At 36.9% G+C, this 14,276-nt stretch overlaps 2 protein-coding genes and 1 pseudogene across 2 annotated transcripts; 2 read left to right on the top strand and 1 right to left on the bottom strand.

Moving 5' to 3' along the window:
• Window positions 1–142: 142 nt before the first annotated feature.
• LOC108825562 (myosin-11) lies at window positions 143–8,049 on the top strand. Its single transcript, XM_018598874.2, has 36 exons — window positions 143–282; window positions 367–512; window positions 602–758; window positions 841–899; window positions 980–1,139; window positions 1,269–1,418; window positions 1,498–1,634; window positions 1,717–1,863; window positions 1,948–2,049; window positions 2,138–2,195; window positions 2,277–2,378; window positions 2,451–2,488; window positions 2,580–2,706; window positions 2,796–2,963; window positions 3,061–3,192; window positions 3,283–3,392; window positions 3,470–3,530; window positions 3,620–3,797; window positions 3,924–4,129; window positions 4,303–4,422; window positions 4,495–4,593; window positions 4,676–4,897; window positions 4,978–5,117; window positions 5,206–5,317; window positions 5,394–5,441; window positions 5,533–5,787; window positions 5,884–6,039; window positions 6,161–6,355; window positions 6,545–6,688; window positions 6,772–6,842; window positions 6,925–7,024; window positions 7,110–7,166; window positions 7,253–7,309; window positions 7,388–7,468; window positions 7,562–7,644; window positions 7,726–8,049. Exons 1-36 carry the CDS (start codon window positions 175–177, stop codon window positions 7,847–7,849), a joined length of 4,410 nt encoding a protein of 1,469 aa, XP_018454376.2. The 5' UTR covers window positions 143–174; the 3' UTR covers window positions 7,850–8,049.
• An 842-nt stretch (window positions 8,050–8,891) lies between these two features.
• LOC108826026 (NDR1/HIN1-like protein 6) lies at window positions 8,892–9,813 on the top strand. Its single transcript, XM_018599396.2, has one exon. The coding sequence runs from the start codon at window positions 8,977–8,979 to the stop codon at window positions 9,748–9,750; it is 774 nt and encodes a 257-aa protein (XP_018454898.1). The 5' UTR covers window positions 8,892–8,976; the 3' UTR covers window positions 9,751–9,813.
• Window positions 9,814–10,262: 449 nt separating this feature from the next.
• LOC108827615 (uncharacterized) lies at window positions 10,263–12,450 on the bottom strand (annotated as a pseudogene).
• Between the last annotated feature and the right edge of the window lie 1,826 nt (window positions 12,451–14,276).

Here is a 14,276-nt window from a genome sequence, read left to right as displayed (position 1 = left end):
TTGAAAAAATCAATGGACAAGACGTTGACGTTCAGGCCACAAATGGAAAAAAGGCTAGTAGTACTATATACTCTACCAAACTTAGTCAAAGCATATTCAAGTTTCAACACCAATACTGATTTTTGCTAATATGTATAGATCACTGCAAAGTTGTCAAAGATATACCCAAAAGATATGGAAGCACCTGCAGGTGGTGTCGATGACATGACAAAGCTATCATACTTACATGAGCCTGGTGTTCTTCAGAACTTAAAGATCAGATATGAACTTAATGAGATTTATGTCAGTAACCTAAATTCTATTTTGCTTCTTTTCCTTTTTCAAGACTATTTTTCTTATTAACGGTAAATTTTGTTTTCATGACAGACATATACCGGAAACATCCTTATAGCAATCAATCCATTTCAACGACTGCCACACATATATGATGCACATATGATGCAACAATACAAAGGTGCACCATTTGGAGAACTAAGTCCTCATGTTTTTGCAGTTGCTGATGTTGCATACAGGTGTGCTCTTTAATATTCAACCTTTCTTTTTAGAATCTAAGTTTTCTTTTTTTTATAAATAACACCTGATTTATGTGAATATATATCAGGGCAATGATCAATGAGGGAAGAAGCAATTCTATTCTTGTAAGTGGTGAGAGTGGAGCAGGAAAAACTGAAACCACAAAGATGCTTATGAGATACCTTGCTTACCTGGGAGGTCGTGCTGTTACAGAAGGCCGAACCGTTGAGCAACAAGTTCTTGAAGTATATATATGATCTTCTTATAAATCTTACTTATCGATTGTCGTGATAAAAGATATTCATGTAACTTTTTTTTTCCTTGCAGTCAAATCCTGTCCTTGAGGCCTTTGGTAACGCCAAAACTGTCAGGAATAACAATTCAAGGTGAAGCAAACTTTTAACGTTGCTAGCTTACTGTTAGAACTTGGAGCTGACGCTGGTTAAAATGTTGTACCTTGTCACAGTCGGTTTGGTAAGTTTGTTGAAATCCAATTTGATAAGCAAGGGAGAATATCAGGAGCTGCTGTAAGAACATATCTTCTAGAGAGGTCTCGTGTCTGTCAGATATCTGATCCCGAGCGCAACTACCACTGTTTTTATCTTCTATGTGCTGCACCACAAGAGGTATTTATCTTTTTTTCTTTCTTCATTTCTAATTTTTATCACATTCCAAAAATAATTGTTATTCGGACATTTCAACATTTATATATTTCCATGCAACAACAAGCTTTAACATTAAATATAACTAAACAGGAAATTGAAAAGTACAAGTTGGGTCATCCAAAGACGTTTCATTATCTGAATCAGTCGAAATGTTTCGAACTGGTTGGTATAAGTGATGCTCATGATTATATCGCGACAAGAAGAGCTATGGACATAGTTGGAATAAGCGAAAAGGAACAGGTGTGTATATAGGATTTGCGTATGATGAAAGTAACTCTTATTTGATGCAGTAGTTTCTGACTGTCTCCCACCACAACAGGAAGCAATTTTCAGAGTGGTTGCTGCGATTCTTCACATCGGTAACATCGACTTCGCCAAGGGAAAGGATGTGGATTCATCGGTTCCTAAGGACGATAAGGCGAAATTTCATCTTAACACAGTTGCAGAACTTCTCATGTAAGCGGAGAAAATTTTTACGAGTGTGTGTATCTAGTTTCAGTACAAAGAACTAATTACAGTATATATATATTTTATTTAGGTGTGATGTAAAGGAACTTGAAGATGCACTGTGTAAACGTGTAATGGTCACACCTGAGGAAGTTATCAAGAGAAGTTTAGATCCACAGAGTGCTGCAATCAGCAGAGACGGTCTAGCTAAGACGATTTATCAGCGGCTGTTTGATTGGTTAGTGGCATGCAGGCCTTTCTGTCATTAATTTACAGATTTGATTCTGACATATATTATTTGAATATCTTTTGTTGTTTTCAGGTTGGTACAAAAGATAAACGTCTCAATTGGACAAGATCCCAATTCTAGATCACTCATTGGAGTCCTTGATATTTACGGATTCGAAAGCTTTAAAACAAATAGGTAAAATAAAAATGTCTGCGCCAACATTTTTGTGTGTTTGTGTGTTTATGTGCGTTTTCTCTGCATTTTCGATTCGCTTTTGTCGCAGTTTTGAACAGTTTTGTATTAATTTCACGAATGAGAAGTTGCAGCAACATTTCAATCAGGTACTTTCTTGATTGTAGTGGTGGAAACAATTGTAATTATAGGCCACTCTGGTTAACGAGTTTCTCTTGTTGCTTTTGCAGCACGTTTTCAAGATGGAACAGGAGGAATACACAAAAGAAGCGATAGATTGGAGCTACATCGAATTTGTGGACAATAAAGATGTTCTTGATCTTATTGAAAAGGTTAATAATATCTAATTTTTTTGGACTCCTAATGAGAGTATGCGGTCTAATATGTTTTTATTTCCATCTCAGAAACCTGGTGGAATTGTGGCACTTCTTGATGAAGCTTGGTAATATTATTAACTTTTCAATCAACATGGACATTATGTATGTAATGTAGTTTTTTTTTTAAATGTCTTCTATCTTTTTGGGTTTCTTCAGTATGTTTCCGAAGTCAACCCATGAAACATTTGCGAACAAGCTTTATCAGACCTTTAAGACCAACAAGAGGTTCATCAAGCCAAAACTATCTCGAACAGATTTCACTGTTTCCCATTATGCTGGAGAAGTATGTTACTTGTTAACAAGTGTACAACACAACAAGGCTTGTATCTTCTATATACGTTTCTTATTAGTTGTGGAATTTGCCCTTTTCAGGTCCAGTATCAGTCTGATCAATTTCTAGACAAAAACAAAGATTATGTGATTGCTGAACATCAAGATTTGTTGGGTGCTTCCAAGTGTCCTTTTGTTGTTGGACTCTTTCCTAAGCTCGAAGAAACATCTAAATCTTCAAAGTTTTCTTCCATTGGCTCTCGCGTTAAGGTGAAAAAAAAAACATTAAAATATTCCGTGAAAGTTTTCAAATGTTACCGTTTATTTTCTAAAGAAATAAAAAAATGTGTTTTCCTGATTGATGCAGTTGCAACTCCAGCAACTTATGGAAACATTAAACTCTACTGAGCCTCACTACATCAGATGTGTGAAGCCTAATAACCTTCTGAAGCCTGCTATATTTGAGAATATCAACATTATGCAGCAACTTCGGTGTGGTGTAAGTATATAATATTTTTCCAACTGTGACATGTTGAGTGTTACAAATGTTTCATTTACCAAAGCACACATTTTTCTTTCTTTCTTGTAGGGTGTTTTGGAAGCGATCAGAATCAGTTGCGCAGGGTTTCCCACTCGTAAACCTTTCTTTGAGTTCGTTAACCGTTTTGGACTTCTGTCTCCTGAAGCTCTAGAAGGGAAGTAAGTAAAAAAACATTTAACTGTAACAGTTTAATCTTGGAGTTCAAATTAAGTGTATAATACTTGTCCCTGAACAGCTATGAGGAGAAGGCTGCATCTAAAAAGATTTTGGACAATATTGGACTCAAAGGATACCAGGTACTGATTTTTTCGAGGTTTATTTGCCATATATAATATGGTTCAACTATAGAAGAGTGCAGCTCATATATATATGTTGGATAATACAGATTGGTAAAACAAAGATATTCTTAAGGGCGGGGCAGATGGCTGAACTTGACGCAAGAAGAGCTCTGGTTCTTAGTGATGCTGCAAAAAGGATTCAGAGACGAGTAAGGACTCATCAAGCCCGAAGACGGTTCATTTTACTAAGAGAAGCCACCATATCTCTCCAAGCTTTATGCAGAGGTAAGTAGTAAACCCATCTTAATTAAATCCCTATCTTGCCTGGTTTCTTCTCTTTTTGTTATAATTGTAGAAAAGGAAACAGTTTCCTCATATACTTGATGAATGACGTTTTGCAAAATATTATAGGAAGACTTTCTTCGAAACTGTTCGAAAACTTGAGAAGACAAGCTGCTGCTGTGAAGATTCAGAAGAATGGTCGGAGATATCATTCTAGAAAAGCATATAAAAGTATGCATGTAGCGGCACTTGTTATACAGACTGGTTTAAGAGCAATGGCTGCTCATAAAGAGTTCAGATTCAAGAAGCAAACAAAGGCTGCTACAACTATTCAGGTTTGTAACATTGAGGCTATTTTTATTTTAATACCAGCAGGTTGCCGAAATGTAATATTAGTTTCGTCCTAGCGGTTATTCGAATTATACAACTTCTTCTTCTCTTAAAAGTGTCAAGTTAGCTTTGTGTTTTTTTTTTCTTACAGTGATTGGTGTTTATTATTATATTGCAGGCTCAGTGGCGTTGTCATAGGGCAACATCTTACTACAAGAAGCTTAAGAAAGGAGTGATCCTGTCGCAGTCACGATGGAGAGGCAGGCTTGCAAAGAAAGAACTTCGAAAGCTTAAAATGGTACATGAGTCTACTTTCTTTTGATATCTTTGGCTAATAGATAAAGATGTCTTTTCCATGTTTTGTCTTCAGGCTTCGAGGGAAACAGGCGCACTGAAAGAGGCAAAGGATATACTTGAAAAGAAAGTAGAAGAACTCACATACCGTGTGCAGTTGGAGAAACGTTTAAGAGTAAATATTTTTAGTAGGATTGATATTAAAGAGAAGATATAATGGGAATTTTTCAAAAATTGTTTTTATTTTTATTTTGCAGACCGACCTGGAAGAAGAAAAGACTCAAGAGATAACGAAACTGCAGAGTTCGATGGAGGAAATGAGGAAGAAAGTGGAGGAAACAAATGTGTTGCTTGTTAAAGAACGTGAAGCTGCAAAGAAAGCCATCGAAGAAGCGCCTCCCGTTGTAACAGAAACGCAAGTAGTTGTTGAAGATACACAAAAGATCGAGTCATTGACAGAACAAGTTGAAGGTCTAAAGGTATTTATATACTTGGGATCGGAGTTGCTTGTGCCTCACTTATTTAAAAGATAAATAGTAACCGTTTTGTGTTTCAACAGACTGATCTCGAACAAGAGAAACAAAGGGCCGATGATGCAGCAAGAAAGTTTGATGAAGCTCAAGAATTTAGTGAAGAAAGAAAGAATAAGTTGGAAGAAACAGAGAAAAAAGTTCAGGTTCTACAAGAAAACGTCACAAGGTAAAGACCATATCATTTGTCTTTTTCCCTTACTAATTAAATAGTAAGAACTGAAAGTTGTAATAATAAAATAAATAAATATGATCAGGCTGGAGGAAAAATGCAACAATTTGGAATCAGAGAATAAAGTGTTACGACAACAAGCTGTGTCCATTGCACCAAATAAGCTTCTCTCTGGCCGGTCCAGGTCTATTTTACAGGTAAGACTATTAAACTACATGACTCCATTCTTCTGCTTTATTTTTTGTCTGTCTTAAGTTAGTAATGTCCACACAGAGAGGTTCAGCCAGCGGTCATTTATCAGTTGATGCAAGGCCAAGTTTGGTAAGTAGATTTCTTAAAAAGTAATATATATCTGTTAACTTTGCCTTAGTATTCTTCAATTTCTTTTTGTTGGATTTAACTTTTGAAACAGGATCTGCATAGCCATTCAATAAACCATAGAGATATAGCTGAAGTGGAGGATAAGCCACAGAAATCATTAAACGAGAAGCAACAAGAAAACCAGGAGCTGCTTATCCGCTGCATCGTTCAACACTTGGGTTTCCAAGGGAACCGACCGATCACAGCATGTATCATTTACAAATGCTTATTGCAATGGCGGTCATTTGAAGTTGAAAGAACCAGTGTCTTTGATCGGATTATTCAGACTATAGGACATGCTATTGAGGTTTGTTTCGAACTACCTTACTATTTTTTTATTGCATCAAGTGTCTTGTTGGAATAAGATTGCATTTTTCTTTTTTTTTCTTTAATATATCTTCAGACGCAAGATAACAATGATATATTAGCATATTGGTTGTCCAATGCATCAACGTTGCTTTTACTCCTCCAACGCACGCTTAAAGCTAGCGGTGCAGCAGGGATGGCTCCACAACGCCGTCGATCATCTTCTGCCACTCTCTTTGGGAGGATGACTCAGGTGTGTGTTGTTGCTGCCTACTTAAACATTTTTACTAGTAACATAGACTGCACCACAATTTGACCCCAAAAAAAAAAAAAGACTGCACCACAAGTTTTTCAATGTTTTAATCATTCTGTAGAGCTTCCGTGGCGCACCCCAAGGTGTGAATCTTAGCTTGATTAACGGTGGAGCTGATACCTTAAGGCAAGTCGAGGCTAAATACCCGGCTCTGCTCTTCAAGCAGCAGCTAACAGCTTATGTTGAAAAGATATATGGAATGATTCGTGATAACTTGAAGAAAGAGATTTCTCCTCTCCTTGGACTGTGCATTCAGGTATGTATATAGACATCGACACGGCCGGATCAGGCCTGACCTCCAAAATTTTTGAAGAATTTTTATATAGGGATAAGCTTCTAAATTAAAAAAAAAATGTTTGTAACCCTCAAAATCTTAGATCCGGTCCTACACATCATGTATATACAAGAAAAAAAAACGCATTAGAGCTTTCTTTTTGTTGCTTAGGCACCAAGAACATCAAGAGCAAGTTTAGTGAAAGGAGCATCTCGTTCTGTTGGCAATTCTGAAGCACAACAAGCATTGATCGCGCATTGGCAAGGAATAGTAAAGAGCCTTACAAACTTCCTCAATACTCTCAAATCAAACCATGTAAGTGTCTTAGATATTCTAGTCATGCTGATGAGAGAGATCACAAGACTTTCATTAACTTAATTATTTAATCATACATATAGGTTCCTCCGTTCTTGGTCCGAAAGGTGTTCACGCAGATATTCTCATTCATTAATGTTCAACTGTTTAACAGGTTCTTACCGTATTACTCTTATATTACATTTTGTTCTCAAAAATTTTGTATTAATATTGCATTCTCATATCGATCATGACAGCCTTTTGTTAAGACGGGAATGTTGTTCATTTAGTAATGGGGAGTACGTAAAAGCAGGTTTGGCTGAATTAGAGCACTGGTGTTACAAAGCAACTGATGAGGTAACACAACTGATATCATATGATAGGTTTCACTCTTTAACTTCAAATACTTACACGTAAGACAAAAAAAAAACCGGCATTGCAGTACGCAGGTTCTTCTTGGGATGAGCTTAAGCATATCAGACAGGCCATCGGGTTTCTGGTACATTTCATGATAAATGTCGTAAAACCTGAGACAAGTCAAAACATCACTCACATTGTTTTATAAATTTTTTTAAAAAAATGCAGGTGATACACCAAAAACCTCAAAAAACATTGGATGAGATAAGTCATGATCTGTGCCCGGTACGTGGATTTGAATTTTTTTTATATTAGAAAGTAAAAGTGTTGAACTAGTCTGATCGAATCTGGTTGAAAATGCAGGTACTCAGCATACAGCAGCTATACCGAATAAGTACCATGTACTGGGACGATAAGTACGGAACTCATAGCGTATCGCCAGACGTAAGCATTGGGGGTTTTTGTATAATAATCTACTCTCATGATATATGATTCAGGATAACTAATCTAGTAATTATTTTGTGTGTATAAATATAGGTGATAGCAAATATGAGGGTGCTAATGACAGAAGATTCAAACAATGCTGTTAGCAACTCCTTTTTATTGGATGATGATTCCAGGTTCTCACTCTCTTGAACTCATTGATCCATTTGACTTCATTTCAATTTCTTTTTTCTTATACATATTGTGTTTCTTGGCAGCATTCCATTCTCGGTTGATGATCTGTCAAAATCAATGGAAAGGATTGAGATTGGAGATGTAGAACCACCACCTCTTATCCGAGAGAATTCTGGGTTTAGCTTTCTTTTGCCATGTGCTGGCTAAGTAAGGCTTGATGGTTTACTAGAGAGAGAGAGGGAGATAAAATAAGATGAGACTGTATTCCATTTCCTATTATACCCAAGCCCAACTACAAAGCTAGAATAGTTCAATAAGTTCGCACCACCATTTCTTAATAATTTGTGATATTTCTTCTCTTTTGTTTTGAAACTTTTGAATAGAGGTGTCGATGAGTTAACTTTTGATGATCCGAGGAGCATAATTTTTTTTGAAGCACGTATAATCCAATCTTAAGCTATACCAGTCCGATCAGAAATCAGATTTTAGTAAAAGAGAATTTTTTTGTTACTTTTTCTTATTTTATGTTTCGCAATGACTATATACACTTGCTAAATAGTTGTATCTTTTCTTAATTATTTAGGGATGATTAAAGAAAAAAAATCAGAGTTGAAAAATATTGGGATATACTGCCGAAAGGTATAGTATTTCCAACTCACTTTTATATTTTGCTCTAAACTACTAAGAAAAACTTTTTCAACTAACATCTATATATTATTCTAAAATAGTTTTTTTCTGGTATATTTACAAGAATAGTATTTATTACTATATAACAGAGACAATTTTTTAGTTTTTAAAACAAAATATGAAACAAATAAAAGCAATTAATAATTACATTTGAAACAAAATAAAAATATTGTTTTCTATTTCAAAGTCAACACTTTTATTTGAAAATGATCTTTAAGAAAGTAGAAGTAATAATATTTTTAATTAGCTATAAATTATTTTTTATAGTTTCATATTTTTATAAATATTACTAGATCAATTGATATCTATCATATTTTTATCATATCGAACTAGTAGAAGAATATATTAAAGAAACACACATAATTTAGAGGAAAAGTAAAGAAAGGGGACTGTTTAACTAAACCAATATAGTACACCAAATACTTTGTTTCTATAGAATTACATATTCGGAGATTACCTTAATTGTTGAACAACCTCTACTCTAGTCCTCCTAATTAAGTCAACGTTGTATAGGTGAGGAAGGTAAGATGTTGGTAAAATCATGCACGAAAACAAACTTCACAACCCACAAATAACTGAATATAAAATAGAGAATATACATACTGTTGGTGCACAATAATTTACTAAATAAACCAAGTAGTAGAGCAATGGGAGATCTTCAACAGAGAGTTCATCCAGTTCTTCAAATGGAAGCCAACAACAAGAAAACATCACCAGCACCCGCAAAGACACAACATCTTCCAACACAAAGGCCAGCTCGCGAAAAGACACAACAACAGCAGCTTCCTATACAACGACCACTTCCACCTCCTCCTTTGATGGTGCGTAATAATAAGAAGCGAAATCTTTGCTGCAGAATCTTCTGTTGGGGTTTAAGCCTTCTAATCATTGCCTTAATCGCATTAGCGGTTGCAGTTGCGGTTATATATTTTGTTTTCCATCCTAAACTCCCACAATACGAGGTCAACAGTTTACGAGTTAGCAACCTTGGCATCAACCTAGACCTCTCTCTTTCCGCCTTGTTCGAAGTCGAGATCACAGCTCGTAATCCAAACAAAAAAATTGGGATTTATTACGAGAAAGGAGGGCGTCTCCAAGTGTGGTATACCAAGACGAAGCTCTGTGAAGGCCCTATACCCAAGTTTTACCAAGGGCATAGAAACGTAACTAGACTGGATGTGGATCTAACGGGAAGAGTACAGTTCGGGAACACTGTTCTGTCGGCATTGCAGCAGCAGCAACAGACAGGACGTGTCCCGTTAGATCTCAAAGTGGATGCTCCGGTTTCCGTCAAACTGGGGAAATTGAAGATGAAGAAGGTTCGAATATTGGGGAACTGCAAGATTGTTGTTGATAGTTTATCAAAAAACAATAGAATTAATATCAAAGCCAGTGATTGCAAGTTTAGGCTTAAACTTTAAGTTGTTCCTCTCTTGGGTGTATGTATCTATCATTTTCTATTGCATTGGTTAAGTTTTTCTGAATTTCTTGTTTTTAAGGCTATAAAAACATCTCCACCTAAACGTCGTTTCCATAGGTAAAATGACTTCTTGAAATATTTTGCTTCTAAGTATCTTGTAGCACCTAGAACCTAAAATTAGGATTTTCAGTTGAGAATGATCTTAAAAAAATAAAAATCAGACATCTTATCTCGATAAATCTGGACTGAAACACCTGAATGCAAGTATGAAAGAGCTCTAACGATCTTTATGATGCTATGCATACAAACTTTTTAACTATCACCGGAAATACTCGAAAATGCTTTTATTTTTCTTTGGGATTGTTGGAAAAGGATTGCAATTCTCCATTGAATACAAGTACTCCGTCTGCCACTCGGCTTAGCGGCACGCCCAGATTATTAGGTTAAACCGATTTAAGGTAAAGAGAGAAGAGGGTTTATGTATAAAAGAGAGGCAAAGGATATATATATAAATTCATAGACAAACCAACTGAGTTCTCTTTATTCATCAACCGATTAGATAAAAAACATGGACGCAAAAAGATAGATATGTTCTCTTTTAATCTAATGGAGATAGAACGCGCATTACACTGTCCAACAAATCAGGAACAGGCAGATCACCATATTTATAATTTGCAGATAACATGAGATTAAAATGAGAATACCATAACATGGAGAAATAGAAGCCGTAAGTGTTCATAACGTGGATTTTGCTCTTTCACACGTGAAGGGTCTTGCCACCGCTAAAACCGGTACCTTTTCCAACTAAATTCTGCAACATGAATATCATGTCAGGAATTAGATCGGTTTGGTATAATAACAAAACAGCATAGTATAAACAAATCGTAGATCTGACCTCTAAAGGCACCCTTCAGAACAGATGTATATGATTTTTGGATCAGAAATCTTCAGAAAGAAAGGGCCTTTACATCGAGATTGACAACCGGCACAGAATGGTCGAGAACAGTGGTGGTTACGAACCACTTCGAATTTGCGGCCCCGCACGTACTGCATTATGCGTCCTGGCATGAGAAAAGAGAAATCTCCAAGAACACACTGGACATGCAATGTGGCCCCAGAATCAGAGCTAGTGTAGAACCAATCTTTCGGATTTGTTTCACGCTCACAAATATCACACCAGTATTTACCATTTGGATCTTCTTCGCCATAACATAAGGAAAGAGGAGGCTCATCATCTTTATGCTTCACCACCCTTGGCAAATTAAAGCATCCGAAATCCAACGCAAAGTCACAATCATCATCACAAGAGAGCGGATGTTGTGACAACGCTCTGAGACTTTGTCTTCTTACCATAATATACAGAAGGGTGGTCATGGAAATCATATGATCCCAGTTCTGAAAACGTACCGCAACGTACATCTATAGTGACTCTATTTTCTGTCTCATACCTGAAACCGCTAAACATTGTAAAACAAGCGAAACAATGAAAAGCTTGGTAGTTTGAACTGTGTGTTGCTGAACGGAAGTCGTTTTTTCATTGGAAGATTGGCGCATGTCTGGTGGAGGATGAAATCACATTGCTCACAGCTGTATATCGGATCAGAATAGACGGGAGAGACGCATGCTTCACATCTCGTTTTGCCATCAAGAGTTGTACCATCCCTCTCTAGTCGAAGAATATGATTTTCATGGCTGAAATGTTTTATCAAGTTATCACCCACCACCTCGAACGGTGGAATAACTTCTTCGAGTTCTATTCCATCCCACACTTTTTTGTTTTGTTGCGCATGATGAATGAACAACAAAATCAGGGCAAAAGGAGCAAGTATAACCACCGCAGTACTGATTAACACTTTGGTGACACACTCCACACTTCAGATTCCCACGGCCCCCTATATGATCAGTGAGAGAGATGCGGTGATCGTGGCGGTTGATGTTAATGACGCGAGGCAAGTCGATGCATTCTCTTGATGAACTAAGAAACTGCACTGAATACATGTATAAGGACTTCGATCTCCTTCCATCCCACAAACATTACAAGTAAACGAGACTCGTCTTGCCAAGAGGGAGAGCTTATGCTTGTGGGTCTTAGTATGTTCAACAGTGAGTGGTGGAGGATTCCTCTCACAATAAATACATATGCTGAAGTTGCATTTGGAACAACGACAAAGCACACGTTGTGATTCTTCTCCACACAGAATACATGTCTTCTCAGCGTTTTCTGGAAGTGATTGGGGTGTGAAGTACTCAAGAATATGACTTGATTTCTTTTCGACTGAACGCTCATGGAACGTCGGATGCTGTGGCGGTGGTCTTAGTGCACAATCCATATCTATGAAAACATGGCATGTCGCACAGCAATAACCCTTGATGGTTAAACCCCCGCACAAAGGACAAAGGACAGTATTCGAAACTTATCTCCGGGGTGAAAGTTAGAGGATGTTGAGGGTGAGAAGGATGGTCGATCTCCGGTGGTGACTCGCCACACTCCTTATGGAACCAACCACCGGGGTAATCACTATTGTAACAATCAGATTCATTGCAACGGTAGCCTCCGTAGATCTGACCTCCTACACCACAACCTTCGCAACGAGCATAAAGAAATCGAGCTGAAGGGTACAAAGGATGTTTTTTTTTTTCTTTCGGCTTTCTATGTTTTCATCGGACAACCTCTCGATTACCCTAACTGGTCTCTTGCTCTATTCACTATCGTGTATTTGATGTGGGCTTGGGTCTGGAATTTTCATTGGTGGGCCTTGGAATATTAAGCAACCCTGGTTCAGTACCCATATTTGTTGTTCATGTGCTTTGTATACCAATGATTCTCTCTGTGTATGTGCATCTTCTTTTAAATGTGATACTTTTTTTTTTATCGACATATTTCATGTTTCATGTTCTGGTATTAGTTCACTGGTTTATGTTGAAAGTTAAAACTCTAACTGTAATCAAACCCGCCTTCAAAACCTAGTATTACACTTAGGAGGGTGTATTGAACTAAGTGTTTGAAGAGATTTTGGAGTGTTTTAATTTTGGTAGGATTTTGGTGAGTTTCAAAATTGTTTGAGTGATTTTAATAAAAGTTTAAAAATAAAAATAAAGTTAATAGGTGATTTGGTAAGATAGTGTCTAAAGTTTTTAGAATTGTTTAGGTGATTTAATTGAAATGATAATATTTAACACGATAAACTCTAGGCATTAAGCCCAATGTCTGTGCAAGTTCCACAATACACTTCACCTAAGAAACCATTCGAAATTGAACAGTGTGAATTGAGCAACTAAAACTGGAATAAAAAATACTTGGAGAAGAAAAGTATGTGGCCACCAATATCAGAATCTTGACCAAGCCCCATGTTTTCACCACGTATCAAACCATGAAGAGTATAAGACAATTTCAGAACAGCTACAACTTAAAACTCACACCTACAGAACACCATTACTTCCATTAAAAGTAGCATCATATACGTTATGACAGTCATCTATACTTTTTTGATCGGTGGGATTTGTTGTGTTCGTTTTGGCTCTAGTCTCATAGATTTTGTTTATATACAATTCTGCAGGCTTTTAACAGTCAGGTTTGTGCTATGACTGTTGGCAATGACATGCTTTTTGCTGGTACAAGTGTAAGTATTTTAGTTTCTCTCCCTTTCTACTTGTGCTAGTTATCTACTTTTTTGTTGGCGGTGAAGTCACAGCATACCGACACGGTCACCTCCCTCTCCTATGTTGGGATCAGTATCTCATATAGGTGGATCGCATTGTTAGATGAAACCATCAAAGTCTGGGCTTATTCTGAACATGGCAGCATTGTTATTGAACTGAATATCCCACAATCGACGGCGAGGCTACATTGAGTCCGTGAGAGGATGGAACCAGGCTGGCGACTATCCTCATAGAGGTGCACGAGGGATTGAGTATTAGCGAGGTAGTGATAAGAAAAGCTGAAATCTTCTGATACGGTTCGTCGGTGCAGCGCGTTGAACGGAAGGGATAGAGAGTGGTGGCTCGGTGTGGAGGGGAGAGGAAGAAGTGGGGTTGATGAGGAGAAGAGAGTGCTGGCTAGGTGAGGAGGAGAGAGGAGGAGGTGATGTGGAGGAAAGAGTGGTTGCTGGGTGAGGAAGAACGGCAAAATCAGAGCACATATGAAAGTCAGACTTTTATGTGTTCATACATATTTTCAGAATGTATTGATTTATTTATTTTGAAGTTTCTTCAAATACCATCGATAGAGATGTTATTTTAAAAGAAGGATTTCTAACCAAAAATGAATGTCAACTCTTCTAAAATCTTCATCAAAAGTCTTTTTTACTAAATATTGTTTACAGTTGAATAACATGTGATTTGATATAGTTTTTACAAATGATTAATTGAATAACATGGGATTACAAGTGATTTTAAGTGATTTTGCACAAATCTCATATTGAATAACACTTGAGTTGAAAATAAATTTTAAAATCACTGATTCAATAACAGGAGATTTTAACAAAATCCCAAAATCTTCTAAAATCTTTAATTCAATACATCCCCCTT

This window comes from Raphanus sativus, chromosome 9, assembly GCF_000801105.2.
Source record: "Raphanus sativus cultivar WK10039 chromosome 9, ASM80110v3, whole genome shotgun sequence".
In the NCBI taxonomy this organism is placed as follows: Eukaryota; Viridiplantae; Streptophyta; class Magnoliopsida; order Brassicales; family Brassicaceae; genus Raphanus; species Raphanus sativus.
The sequence above is the reverse complement of the archived record's forward strand: the minus strand, read 5'-3'. Positions and strand labels throughout refer to the sequence as shown.